At 56.2% G+C, this 14,198-nt stretch overlaps 1 protein-coding gene across 1 annotated transcript in view; it reads left to right on the forward strand.

The window, feature by feature from the left end:
- Positions 1-692: 692 nt before the first annotated feature.
- The window catches only part of SIPA1L2 (signal induced proliferation associated 1 like 2), a 105,274-nt gene continuing 91,768 nt past the window's right edge, over positions 693-14,198 (forward strand). Inside the window, exon 1 of the mRNA XM_027770859.1 lies at positions 693-2,467. Within this exon, the coding sequence (XP_027626660.1) occupies positions 931-2,467 (1,537 nt within the window). The 5' untranslated portion in view covers positions 693-930. The remainder of the gene's footprint in view (positions 2,468-14,198) is intronic.

The raw sequence follows: 14,198 nt of genomic DNA on the forward strand, positions 1-14,198 counted from the left end.
TTGTCACTCCGAAACCTACTTTTTAATGCATATCATTGACACTTTCTTACAGGATGTAGGCAGTTAGATTATTTTGAAATAAAAAATAATAAAACTTACATACTTCAAAAAGTTCACAGACGGTGGAATTAAAGCAGTTTTACTCTGGTGCGATAGTTGGAAATCCATGCGTCGTTTTCTCATCACATGGGTCTGCCATGAAGTTTCTGGAGACCGCGAGATGTGACTTAGGATGGCTCTTAGGATGGCTCCTTCATTGCCGTGTTGAGCCAGGCTGCCCGGTCCTCGGTTCGCTGTTGGTCCTCTCCCTGGCTCTGTGGAACTTGCAGTCGGCCAGTAGGGGGTGCTGAGGAGGGAAGAGCAGTTAGGAGAAGGAACCAGCTCCATGGAGCAGCCCCGGGCCTTGGGGCCCAGAGGGAGCTCGTGCTCAGATGTGGGGAGTGTGGGAGTGTCTGGTCCTGGGGTGCACAGTCCAGCCAGGCACTCAGAGGAAGACGGGTGGCCAGGGAGGAGCGCGAGGGCAGCGGCGATGAGACGTGGACCTTCGTGAGAGTTGGGGGCCGACTTTGGGAGAGCGGGCCAGAAGCCGCAGAGAAAGGACGAAGCAGCCATGCTGAGGGCCGTACTGGACGTGAGCTTGGCTAGTTGCTAATGGCCACTTCCTGTCTCTTTTCCTTCTGGTGCAGGAAGGCCGCAGGACCAGCCGTCTGACGGGATGGACAGAGGCGCACGGACCGGCACGCCGGCGGAGGAGTGCGTTGGTGTTGGAGAACCGTGTGCTGAGGATGTGGCTTGCCTTTGGTTACGCGGGGACACGCCGGCGGTAGACAAGCCTTTCTAACCGCACGCACGGGCAGCATCGCAGACAGCCATGCCGGCCGGAGTCTGCCGGTCCCCCCGGTGAGGCTCGGAGCTCCTGGCTGGGCAGACATGAACGACCCCCGGCAGTCCCAAGAGGACAAGCACAAGCTCAGCAGAGGCCTGTCCAAGTTCAGGGACCCGCCCCGAATCATGCAGTCGGATGATTATTTTGCTCGGAAGTTGAAAGCCGTCAATGGCAGCATGGGACCCGCGGCTTCTCTGAATGTCCCGGGTCCCACAGAGGGCAGTGCTGGTCCAGCCAACGGGACCCCGGCCGTGCCCAAGATGGGCGTGAGGGCCAGAGTGTCCGAGTGGCCCCCTAAGAAGGACTGCTCCAAGGAGCTGACCTGCAAGTCGCTGTGGGAAAGCCGGTCTCAGGCCAGCTATGAAGGCGTCCCGTCCGTCATACAGAATGGACAGAGCGACCAGAGCGACGGGCAGCAGGAGGAGCCGCTCGACCTGGACTTCGTGGAGGCCAAATACGCGGTCGGAGATGTCTTCGTCCACTCTCCACAGCGAGGACTCCACCCCGTAAGGCAGAGGAGCAACAGCGATGTCACCATCAGTGACATCGACGCCGAGGACGTCCTGGACCAGAATGCAGTGAACCCCAACACCGGGGCCGCCCTGCACCGCGAGTACGGCAGCACCTCATCCATCGACAGGCAGGGCCTGTCTGGAGAGAACTTCTTTGCCATGCTTCGAGGGTACCGAGTGGAGAATTACGACCACAAGGCACTGGTCCCCCTTGGGTTCCCCGAGTTTTTCCCCTGTGACCCTGCGATCTCCCCCAGCCTTCACGCAGCTGCCCAGATCTCTCGGGGAGAGTTTGTCCGCCTCTCAGGATTAGACTACGTGGACAGCGCTCTCCTGATGGCCAGGGACAGGGACAAGCCTTTCAAACGCAGGTTGAAGTCCGAGTCAGTGGAAACTTCCCTCTTCCGAAAGCTGCGCACAGTTAAAAGTGAGCACGAGACCTTCAAGTTCACGTCCGACCTAGAGGAGAGCCGCCTCGAGAGGGGCGTCCGCCCTTGGAACTGCCAACGGTGTTTTGCGCATTATGATGTCCAGAGCATCTTGTTCAACATCAACGAAGCCATGGCCACGAGGGCTAACGTGGGCAAGAGGAAGAACATAACCACAGGCGCGTCGGCCGCGTCCCAGACCCAGGCGCCGGCAGGCCAGCCCGGTACCTGCGAGTCCCCGCTCGGGAGCAAGGAGGACCTCAACTCCAAGGAGAACCTGGACGCCGACGAGGGCGATGGCAAGAGCAACGAGCTGGTCCTCAGCTGCCCCTACTTCAGGAACGCGACGGGCGGGGGGGGGGGGGGGCGGCCCCCCCCCCCCTGCCCCTACTCCAGGAACGAGACCGGCGGGGAGGGTGACAGGCGCATCGCCCTCTCGCGAGCCAGCTCGGCCCCGCTCGGCGCCGGCGAGAGCTGCTCCTTCGAAGCGTCGCTCAGCTCCCACTGCACCAACGCGGGCGTCTCGGTCTTGGAGGTGCCCAGGGAGAGCCAGCCCGTGCACAGGGAGAAGGTGAAGCGCTACGTCATTGAGCACATCGACCTGGGCGCCTACTACTACCGCCGGTTCTTCCACGGCAAAGGTGAGCACGTCGGCCTGGGCGGTCCTCCCACGGCAAAGGTGAGGCCAGCGTGCAGTGTCGGGGGCATCTCAGGGCAGCCATGTGGCTGGCTGCGTGGTGCCCACCTTCCTCCCAGGGTTCCTGAACTGGACCCCGTTCTCCATCATGGTCCCCATTGCCGCAGGTAGCCTCTGCTTTGGAAACCCCGTTTTCTGCTTCGCTGATCTGCGGTCCCCAAGGTGGATTCCCTCCAGGCCCCTCCTTCCTCCCTGCCAGTGTGTGAGCCTCGCAGATGTCAGACTTGCTGTAGCCTCTGCACCTCTTAGCGAGGCCTCCCGGGAACCTCGCTGTGTACGGTGGATCGTGGGGAGGCTCCGCACTCCAGCCTCTCCTGTGCGCGGGACCGCTGGCTGCGTGTTGCGTGTGGTGAGTCCCTGTCGGAAGAACGTGAATTCGCACAGTAGGCAGGTGGGGTTTTCTTGCAGTTCTGCAAACGGCTCTGACAGTAAGCCGGAAGTAACCCTGTGGCGATGGAACCTGGAACCCTTCACGTAGGGTGTCGTTGCTTTTGTTTATCGCTCAGGCTCGAAGGGTACATCCTTCAGTCGTGTCCCTTTAAGTGAGTGTCTTGGATTCGTCTGGGGACATGAGGACGCTCTGTGTCATGGACTTAGAGAAGCAGTTCTTCACGTGTGTCAGAAGACATGCCAACACGTGCTCGGGGTCCCCGCGGCCGTCTTCCTAGTGCAGCGTCCCCTTCGCTCGTCCCTCTAGTGCAGCCGGCTTTCAGGGCTGGCTTTTCCTGTGCTTGGTCCCACCTGCCACCCGCCCTCCCACTCCCAGGTGTAAGCTGGTGGACTCTCCTCTGCCTCCTGAGGGACCGTTCTGTCAGTAGCAGCCAGCTGTGAGCGGCCGAGCCTGTGGGTAGTCCTGGCTTCTGTCTCGGAGTGTCGCCTCTGACTCTGGTTGGTTGTTTGTTTGGGTTGGCTCTGGAGGGAACTCAGTCCTCGGGGTGGGGGTGGGGGGCACTCTGTCCATTCCAGTCCTTACAGTGTGACAGCCACCAGGAGGCCTTTGGAATACTTTTTCCATGGACTATGGGCTTGGAAGAAGTGATTTGCCAGAGAAAGTGCAAGTATTAAACTGCAGCTCCTCCCCCTCTTTTCGTATCAATCTAGGTTTAACTGGTCACCCACTACCACGATATTATGAGATCCTATAAATGAGAGAAATGGTTTTGATGCTGGCGGGCAATAAGGCCGACTGGCCGTCAGCCTGACTGTGCTGCCTCCCGCCCTCGGACTGACAGCGTAGTGGGCTGGCAGGCTTCTGTGCACAGGTCCTGGCAGTCCCAGCCTGTGCTGTCCACCGCAGTCTCAGCCCTGGAGTCTGGGGCACATCGGCCTGGCCCCCGTGAGGTTTTTCTTCCAGGCAGTAGAGTCAGGGTCCTGGGCTTGCTCTCTGGTCTGTGCTGTGAAAATAACTCAGGACCTCACGACTCTGTCCCTCCAGGACGATCCATTATAAACCAACGCTCAGATGGTCTCTAGGTGAAGTTTGTCATTTTTGGAAAGGGAGACCGTGGAGAAACAGGAGCCCTAATTAAGACGGTTTTTATCGATGAGGCCCTGGCTGCCAGTGCTAGCCGTAAAATGAAGTCTCTTACGTTTATGATGCCCTGAAGTCCTCGGGTACTTAGTCATTCTGCCTAGCTGAGTTTTGTAAATAGTTCATGATTCAACCTTTAAAGTCTAAGAACATGAAAACCCCACGCATGTCTAGGCCGACGCCGGAATTGGGCCAGCATCTCCGGGTGTACGGAATGGAAGTCGCTGTTCCCCACCCGACTCCCCACCTTTGCCCGCCGCGCCCCGGGGCCTGCGCTGCAGAGGATCCCAGGCTGCTGCTTCTGTTGGTTTTCTCAGCTTGTTGTCGTTTTCTCGAGGTCTCGGCTCAGCCTTCACAGTTTAGGACGAGTGACTGATCACCCACTCCTCTCCCGACTGGACGTCCGGCACAGGGAGGACATGACGTGGCAGGGATACGAAATTAAAAAGAAGCAAGTCCTAAAGTGGGCCCGAGCGCGGCGCCTGAGAGCGGCCCTGGGTTTGCAGACCGTGCCTCGGCCCTCTCCAGCGGCCCTCCCTGTGAAGGCCCGGAGGGTGGAGTCCAGACCACTGGATGGTGCAGCCAGGAGGGCAGGCAGCAGGCCGACCGTGCTTGGTGTTCAGAGGCCTGTGATTGTGATTTGGGCTCAGGAGCCAGGAAGGCAGGAAGGAGCGGGCCAGGCGAGGGGCCCGGCCTCAGCTAGACTGTAGTCTCCGCAGACTAGTCGGGGCACAGGAGCAGCAGGGTGTCTGCGGAGGGCCCCTCATCCTCCCTCCCCTCCTCTCAGGGATCTCGTGACACTCCCCAAGTGCCTTCTCTTTTGTTCTGTGCTTGTGTTTGTTCTGTGTGAAACTCATTTTCAAAAGAACTAAGTGGCTGCCATCACAGGAAGAGTTTAAAGCACAGAACTTTAATAATGGGGTGCGCGCTTTATTGGGTGGTTGCAAAATGCTACTCTTTACGCTGAGGTAGATTCTGATGGCACGTCGCCACGGAGAAGCTGTAAAGACTCAGTGAAAGGATTTATACCAGGGAGCGGCCTGCCACCGTGAGTGGGCTGGCCGCCTGGCTTGTGTGGACTCGTCCGGGTGCAGCTCTCATGGAGCAGCCTTTAGAGATTGTGGGGTGCCAGAGCCCAGCAAGCACTGCCCTGCCCGGGGGTCGGGGAGGAGTGGGGGCCAGGGTGGGGAAAAGCTGGTGCCTTCTGCCCACTGCTGTCTGTCGTGGAACTTGGGGTGCAGACGCCTTTGCCTCTGCTCTGTGCTTCCCATCAGTGCAACAGGCCACGAGGGACCCCCGGATAGGAATTCTGGTTGTCGTGCGTGTGCAGCGGTCTGTGAGCCTGTTCAGCTGAGTGTGACAGTGGCGTAGTGCAGCCTGTGCCCCGTAGGCCTCTTAGCTCTGGGAGCTGACCCTGAAAACAGTGGGTGTCCCCAACAACCCAGAAGGCTGTCCCCCTAAGGGCACTTCTGGCTGTTCCCTATACTGTGAGAGCCATGCTGCACCGTGGAGGCCACCAAGTGCATGTGGTTCCCTCTTGGGGATAAAATCCATCACTTTGTAAGAAACTGAGCACCCGCCAGGTTGCTTGGGAGCTCTCAAATTGCCCTGTGCCCTGTTTCATGTCAGAGACAGGCGTGCCCTTAGAAAGTGGCCTGAGTTTCCGGAAAGGAGAGGTAAAACAGGGGCAGGTGAGGCTGGCTTCCCCGGTGACTTAGGAGCAAAGCAAAAGAGGCCAAGTCACCTCCGAGCCTCGGGGACCCTGTGACTAGAAGTGCTGTCCTGGACTCCTCTAAATGCTGACGTACTCGGTCAGGTTGAATGTATAGTGCTTTTTCAAATTTACAAGTTTTAAATGGTGTGTGAGTGCCACCTGATTACAGGAAGAGCAGAAATGCAGAGAAGCGGAAGCCCCACGCCCCAGAGCTAGTCACTGGTACCAGCCTCACCTTCTCCTGTGGGCTTTTGGCGGTGCGGGTCCGTGCATGTAGGCGGAGTCTGCTCTTGGTACTGGGGGGCTGGCTTAGACCCTGCGCCCCTGCCCGCTCTGGTGAGAGGCCGTGGGAGCCGTGCTCAGTGGTCACTGTCTGCCGTGTGCGTGGGGAGATGCCAGGTGTTTGCCAGGCATGATCTAGGCACACGAGACAACCATGTTTGCTTTGCTGGAGAGGAACCCTGTGAGCTTGTGAGAAGCACAGATCGAGGGGAGCGTGCATTTCTTACCTCCGTAGACACGCAGTACACCTCTGAAACAGCTCATCCGATACAGGACGCTTGTTTCAGTAAAGGAATGTTTACTGGAAAAAGTAACGTTGTCATGATGAGAGTTTACATTGCAGTCTCCCCATCGGCACCTGACTGCAGGATTCGCTCAGTGACCTGCTTCCAGAAGGCCTCATGAGCAGGGGGTGCAGAGCTTTGCAGCGGGACGGCCTGGTCTGCTATGGATGGGTGGTTGAGGCCCTGGAGACGGCGAGGATGACCTTTCCCAAGCCCATGACCCTGGTCCAGTTAGACAATTCTGGATTAAGGACAATCTACCAAATCTCTGACCAGTTTTCAAAAACATTAGGTCATTAAAAACGAGGGAAGTCTGAGAGCCTGCCCCAGACCAGAGATGACAGCTGCATACGATGTGCTGTCCTGGACGGAAAGAGGACATTAGATAAAAGCCAGCGGAATCCGAACAGAATATTGACGTTAGTTGGTAATAATACATTGCTACTGGCCCAGCGTCTGTAACAAATGTACTCAGTAAAGTGAGATGCTGACTCGGAGAGCGGGTGAGGAGCATGAGGGAGCACTGCTGTCTTCACAGCTTGTCTATAAATCTAAAATGATTCTTAGAATAAATTCGCCAGAGGGTATGTATACTCTCCAGAAAGGGGGGAGGCAAGAAAGTACCCCACATGGGAGGTGGTCACACCACAATCTCTTCTCTTCTGTTTCTCTTTGTGGGATTTTGGGCACACCCACATGCCTGACATGTTTCTGCCAGGCCCAGGACTTGAACCAGACAGTTGGCTATGTGGATCTAGCTGCCTTAACCACCATGCAACAGGCTGGTTCTAGAATGATTTTTAAGTATAAGGTTAAAAATGGTACAAAATGCAAGTTGTATATTCTCATGTTTAAAAAGAGAATCTGTTCTTTTAAAATAGGAAGGAAAGAAAAACTTAAAAGCAGTTCTTAGAAATCACAAACTTCCAGACTTAACTACTGTGCTACTGTATTCAATTTTTGTGTTACTGCGTCTAACTACAGTGGTGCTGTATGGAACTGCAGTGTTACAGCATCCTGCTACTGTGTTACTGCACCCAGACAGCCGTACTGTACACAGTAGCAGTGGTACCTGTCTAACCAGTGTTGCTGTATCCAATTGGTGATACTGTATCTAGCCGGTGTTACTGTGTCCAGCCAGTGTTACTGTGTCCAGCCGGTGTTACTGTGTCCAGCCAGTGTTACTGTGTCCAGCCAGTGTTACTGTGTCCAGCCGGTGTTACTGTGTCCAGCCAGTGTTACTGTGTCTAGCCAGTGTTACTGTTTCCAGCCGGTGTTACTGTATCAAACTGCAGCTATAGCATCCCACTACCATGCTACTACACCCAACCACAGTGGCACTGTATCCAGCCAGTGTTACTGTATCCAACCAGTGATACTGCATCCAGCTAAACAAGGATTCCTGCAAGCACCCAGCTCTCCTGTTTCAGAGTGAAACTGACAATGTGAGCTCACACAGCCTCTCCCTACATATTTTCTCAAACTTATCTTGAAGGGTGGGGGGATTATTAATCTTAGAATTTGCTTTTCTCCTGCCTTCATTGAAATGGGAAATGACATTCCCTTTGAATTTCTCTCCAAAGATCTGCGCATCAAGGGGTGTTGAGATGCGTTTTAGGATAGTCCTAGCTTTCAGGCTCTCAAATCTCTGCCGAACTATGTGATGAAGGCCTTTATGCCCAACTCACTTTGGGGGGCCTTTCTACAACAAGTCTAAGCAAAGGGATCTGACCTTTCAGAGCTCTTTGCAGAGGACTGAGCTGCCTTCAGAGGAGGGTTTGGAGAGCGTACGACAGGCTTGCTGTGACCAGTTCTCTCCCCTCTGGCCTGGTGGTGCTTTGGGGGTTCTGGTACTTCCAACTCTGTTACTCTCCTGTGGTTTCAGTTCTTCTTTGTTTCTTATAAAGAGAATATGCCAGAAAACGTGTTTGATTTCTCCTTGCCATATTAACTTCACAAGACTTTCAGGATGGGGCAGGTTGGAATTCATTTTAAGGGGGCCATCTCCAGGAAAAAGAGGTTCTTTCTGCTTCTAAGCAGATGGTTCTCCAGCAAACCCACATCCTCACCGTAATGGATGGTGCAAGACTGGCCGCTCCCAGGTCCTTTTCTGCCCCAGTGTGCCAGCCTGACCCTGTGGAGGCACGGTCACTGGCCTGTACCCAGCGTGGCTGAGCTGTTTGTCCCACCTGACAGAGGGCTTCTCCTGGAGCCTGTTTCTGTGCCTGTCTTCAAGTTCACCATTTCTAGTCCCCGCTGTCTCACCCAGCTGTGCAGGCCCCCCGCCTCCCCAGTGCGGTTCCTGGAGCACCTGTGTAGGAGTGCTCTCACTGCTCTTGACACTAGCTTGCTGTTCTGTGGTGCAGGATTAACCTGCCGGGAGGCGGCTGGGGTCAACCTTCGCGTGGCCTGGGGGTGGCGGATCCCTTAAGGAGGAGAGCTCAGCAGGGTCACGTCCACCTTGCTGGAAAACGGGATGATAGCACAGAGCTCACAGAAGGGCTTGACCAGGGCCTGTCGCACAGAGCACCCTCCCCCAATGTCCCCAACAAGTTTCTGGAATGTGTGCGACTTTTCTTTCAGCAGAGAAACCATTGTCCACACCACTGGGCGGCACCCTTAAGTGGTAGTGAGGGTAGGCCCCACACACCAAGCACCTCCCCTCCCACCTTCACCAGGTCTCCCTGAGACACAGCTGCTGGTCCTCCAAGCTGCCTGTGAGCATGGGCTTCCTCCTGACATGGTCCTGAGGCGCGCCCCCGTCCCTGTCGCGGGCAGAGCTCCAGACCCTGCACATACCCTGCTGGTTTTGCTCATCCATAAGCTGACCTTTACTGTGACCTTCAAGCAAGGCGCATGCAAGCCAGACCCCCGCTTGGTGGCAGGGAATCTGCATTGATCTGTAATTGATTTGCGAATGCTTCGTCCGTAACATGTAACCTGAGCACGTCCCCAAACCCGTGTCCTCTGCGGGCCATCCCGCCCTGCTGGTAAATAATAAGCTCATGGCTTCCCCTGCTGGAGCTCCCTGGGTCCATACTGGACCAGCCTTCCCAGGTCTGGGCCTTCCCAGAACAGCAGTCCTTTATTGTAATGGCTAAAAGATGAACAGGGAGCCATATGGCAGGGTGGGCTAGGGAAAGGTGTCTGGTGAAGGCACCACCCCCTTCCTAACACAGTCATTAAGTGGCACTAATGTGCCCATTGAGGGTGGAGTCTCTCTTTACATATCAAACGAGCCTCAGTGCTCAGGGCTGCCACTGCCTTTGCTCTGGGTTTCATGCCTGGTGGCTTTTCCCCTTCTCTTTTCATATAGCCCTTGACAGAATGTAACCGGGAGTCAAACCTATTAAATTCACTGGGTGAGCAGCGCCCCACCTAACAGCGGCACTGGTCTAAGACTCGAGAGTCTGGGATCAGCAGATGGCATAATGGTCATGTCGCTTGCCTCCCATTTAGTCAACTATGGTTCAAGTCTTGAACCAGGCGGCTTCAAACTCACGCCGGGCACTTGTGCGTGCATTCCCAAGATCCCAAGAGGAGAATGGAGAAGAAGGGATAGCACCATGACCGTTCCCCTGGGGCGTGATTTTTCACTTTCTATTTCTCTGTCTCTCTGTCTCTCCAGCAAGCACACACACCCTGTAGCAAAAATCTCTCTAAAAAATAAAATAAATAAGACCCAGAGTCCTCCCTGGGCGAACTCTCTTCTTCCCTGTCTTATAGCTGGGCTCGCCTCCACACATGGAGACTCTGATGAGCCTCAGGGGCTCCCAGCGGGGGTGGTCCAGCACAGAGGTGAGCCGCAGCACCCTGGTGTCTGGCCACTTCTCTGCATGGCCAACTCAGAGAGCGCTCGGTTGGTCTCTCTGTCTCTGTCTCTGTCTCTCTCAGGCGTGTTGTCAGGAGGCAGTCACGGCCCATGGATCCACTGTATCCTGCAGTGAGCTGCCGAGGACTGCCGTGGTTTCAGACCTGTTACCCCTGGGGCCCCCGAAGGCCTCATGCATTGTCAGGGAGCAGGACTAGTGCAGAGGGTGGGGACGCTGCGTCTCTGTGTCTCTCAGCTGTGTGTGTCCGGGCGCGCTACGGGCACTTGGTGATGGACTGACAGCGAGTCGGAGTGTAGGTCTTTGGAACATCAGGGCTCGGAGAACCCGCCAGCCTAGCAAAACCGCCCTTACATGTGTTCAGATCCCAAGTCCATCTCACCGTTCGTCCTCTTCGAATAAATTAAGAGCCGGTGACTGTCCCCTTATCAGTGGCCCCCACGTCTCTCCTGCTGTGTGACGGCATAGTTTAATGTGTCTTTCCTATCTTGAAGCAGATGCCACTCACCATGATGAAGGGAGGCCTGTGACAGCTGCCTTCTCCAGACTTCTCTTTTTATTTGAGGTGTCCTTCCAGTCGTGTCTTCCAAGAGGCTCTTCCCAAGGTCAGGGCCGTCCGCGGCTCCTCGTCCCTGTGCCCACTGACCTGAACCCACGGCTGTCCCCATGCTCACCTCTGCGTTCACTTTCTAGCCTGCCTGACTTGCAGCCCCCCACGTCTGACTCGTCAGCCTTGGGCAGGTCTCTGCCTCTCAGCCCCAGGGTTATCTATAAAGGGGGAGTCGCAGAGGTGCCGCCTTGCATGTTGGGAGGATGAAGCCGAGTGACATTTTTTAAAAGTTTGATATTATTTTCACTGCGATGCCTTGGGATTTTCAAGCTTAGCTAATACTTTGGTTAAATTTGGATCCAGTGAGCAAAAATATACATGGCAAAAAGCCATCTTTTCCCTCACCCTGTTAAACACACTAATTTGATACACGAAATATCTTCATGTTTGAGGGTTCTTGAGGTTGTCGAGTGACTCTCGACGTTATTTGTCAAAGCAGATGCCAGCCTTTTCTTCACTTGTTGACTTTTCACGTTGCCTTCGCAACTCTGGGGGTTCGAGGTCACTGGACAGCAAGCACACGCGTTCGGAAGGGGAGGTGAGAAGAGGCTTCTCCTAGGAGGAGTGTGGGGGCCGCCAGCTGCAGTCGGGCCGGACCCAGCCCAGCACACTGACTGTCAGCGGTCTGTGGCCGTTGGGGGCCGGGGACCCACACTGCATCCAACAGAAACAGCAGGAGGGCGCCGCCATGTAGTCGGGGAGGTGCCGGCTCAGGTTGCCTGCCCGGGCCCTGGGGTACTTGGCACCCAGTGCCGTGGCCACGGGCTGTGCATGGCCCACCGCCGTGGGGGCAGAGCATGAGTGGCCACTCTCCCGGCCTGGCCTGCTGTGGCCATGCAGGGCCGTGCTGCTCAGCGGTGCTCCGCGGTGGCTGGCCCTCCTGCCGTCCCGGCCTGCGCAGTGGCCAGATAAGCATCGGGCCTGGGCCTCGAGCCCTCCCGTTCCTCTTCCTCTCCTGAGTTAGTGTTCTCCTTCCATGGACAGCCAGAACCCCCTACAGGGGTGCTGTGCGTCTCCTTTCCCCACTGCAGTCCTGTTAACGGCTTTCGTACCCCATCCTGTTGTACTCGCGCGATCTGTGGGTTTTCATTCAGGCTCTGAACGGTCTTCACAGCTTCCGCTCTGCCCGGGGGGACTCCACTAGCTGCACCCTTGAAGCGATGTATGGAAATAATTGTGCCTGGAGCCGAGACAGGCTCCGGGCGGTGAGGGGCCGGCTGCACCGCGGACGAGTGCTGGCTCGGTGTCCTCTGCCGAGAGGGGACGGGCTTCTCGGGGGCAGAGGAAGGGACCCTTCCCGAAACAGCTGCATGTGGCCACCCAGTCCCCGTTCCCTCTCCCAGAGCCGTGGGAGGTGGCCGTCCCTGCTCGCTCCCTCGCAGTGCCCGCTATAAAGGCTGGACAGCAGTCACGTGATTCGGCAGCAGCGGGTCACTTCTTTAGAAACACATCCAGTGGCCCACGGCGTTCCTTGGTGAAACCGAAAGCCGGGAGAGCATGCAGGAAACAGCCGGGGTGCGAAGGCTGCTGGCCGGGGCGACGTGTGGAAGGGCAGGGGGCGCCCACTGCTGTGCTCCGAAAGTGGGTGTGTGTGATCAGGGAGGAAGACAGATGGAACTGGGCGTGGGGCAGACTGGAGAGCAGGCAGGGAAGGAAGACGTTTGTTTGGCTAATTGTCCTGCCATCTCTAGTGAAAAGGATAATATTCACATTTTAGGTTCCTGAACCCCTTTTAAAAAAAAATGAGAGATCTTTGTTGTAGGGCACATGTTCCTGCCAGTGAGACAGAGAGACAGAAAGCAAGAAACCACCCTTGGGGGATGACCACGCTGCAGCCCCTTCTCCTCCATTCTCCTCTTGGGATCGTGGCACGTGTGCACTTCTCCTCCATTCTCCTCTTGGGATCGTGGTACGTGCGCACACACATGCCAGGCATGAGTTTTAAGCTGCTGGGCCCAGGACTCGAACTGCAATGGACTACATGGGAGTCTAGTGGCATAGCCATTATGCCATTGCTGGTCCCCAGGATGAATTTTAAGCTGCTGGGTCCAGGACTTGAACCACGGTCGACTAAGCGAGGTCCAGCGACGAAACCATTACGCATCTGCTGGTCCCCTGAACTCTTTAAGTTCACTCCATGAGTGAGATAGATGAGGGGGGAGAGCACCCCGACAGCGCCCAGGGAGCTCCAGCCGGCTGAGAGTTGGGGCCCCTGCCGTGGGTCACAGCAGTGGCAGGTCAGTGGTCTGCCTCTTCCAGATGTCACCGGTGCTCGGAGTGGCCCTGGACACGTTCCCCCTGAGAAGCGGCTGCCATGTTCCTTTGTGGGAACCGTCCGTTGTACTTTCTCAGCAACTCGTGTTAATCCTTCAGAAGTTACTGCAGCAGAGAACGTTAGCCTTGGAAGATCGGGTCGCTGTTAGAGTTGGTGAAGGTTTGCTGTATCGTGTTCCTGTTTGGCTAAAAGCTTAGGGTCAGGCAGCAGTGGCCCAAACCAGGAAAGTGACATTCAAAAGGGATAAATGCGGTGATTGGCATAGAAGGTGAAAAAATCAATTTGTCAGTGTGCACCTCGGAGAGCTGGCGGCGGCTCGTCAGGCCCGGTGACTGACACCTGGGGCTGCCCCTGCCCCTGCCCTGCATGGGTGATCGTGGGATAGGGCTGCTAAAAGTGGATCTGCTTTTAGGCTGCAGTAATGAGCCCTGGGGTACTTGCCCCTCTCCCTCCTGCAGGTCCACTGCATCTTGAGCGTGGTGTGAAGTTAGGGTCCTTGCACGAGACACGCTCAAACGCTTGGAAGGGGCAAGGAGGCGTTTTTGGCTTTTTCAGCAGAACTCACCAGTAAGAAACCCTGTCCGGCAGCCCGGAGGGAGCTGCTCAGAGGCCGTGGCTCTCGCACCGGAACATTCAAACTGGAGGAGGGTTTGTTTCTAGAATGTTCTTCTGACATAGTTATTGCATATGTGAGTAGAGGTGGGTGGCCATTCCTTAGGGAAGGAGTCCTGGTGGGAATCCTGCACTGGCTGGGCAGAATGGCCCCGGGGTCCTTCCCGGGGCGAGACCGTGTGATTGCAGACCCTGGAGGGACCAGTGCTTTTCTGTGAAAGGAAGGAGCTGAATGCGGAGAAAACCGAGCTACGGGGTTTGCAGCTGTTCTTACAACCACTCGTATAAGGCCTGTTGCTAGGTTCTGCGTTAGCCTCTAGGAGCCTCCGCAACGTAACGAAGGGGTGACTCGCCACTGCCCGGACACAAGGCTAACCTGGCATCTGAGTAGCTAGTTAGGTGGCCTCTGCTGCCCTCATTCAGACAGTCAGTCACCTTCCCAGATCAAGGGAGCAGCTTCCCGCCTCCCCACGCTGTTGCCACGTGGCTCCTTGATGGTTTCTGAGGATGGAGCGCACTCTTCTCAGGGATGCTCTT

Source organism: Tupaia chinensis, unplaced genomic scaffold (genome assembly GCF_000334495.1).
Source record: "Tupaia chinensis unplaced genomic scaffold, TupChi_1.0 Scaffold000161_1, whole genome shotgun sequence".
Lineage (NCBI taxonomy): Eukaryota > Metazoa > Chordata > Mammalia > Scandentia > Tupaiidae > Tupaia > Tupaia belangeri.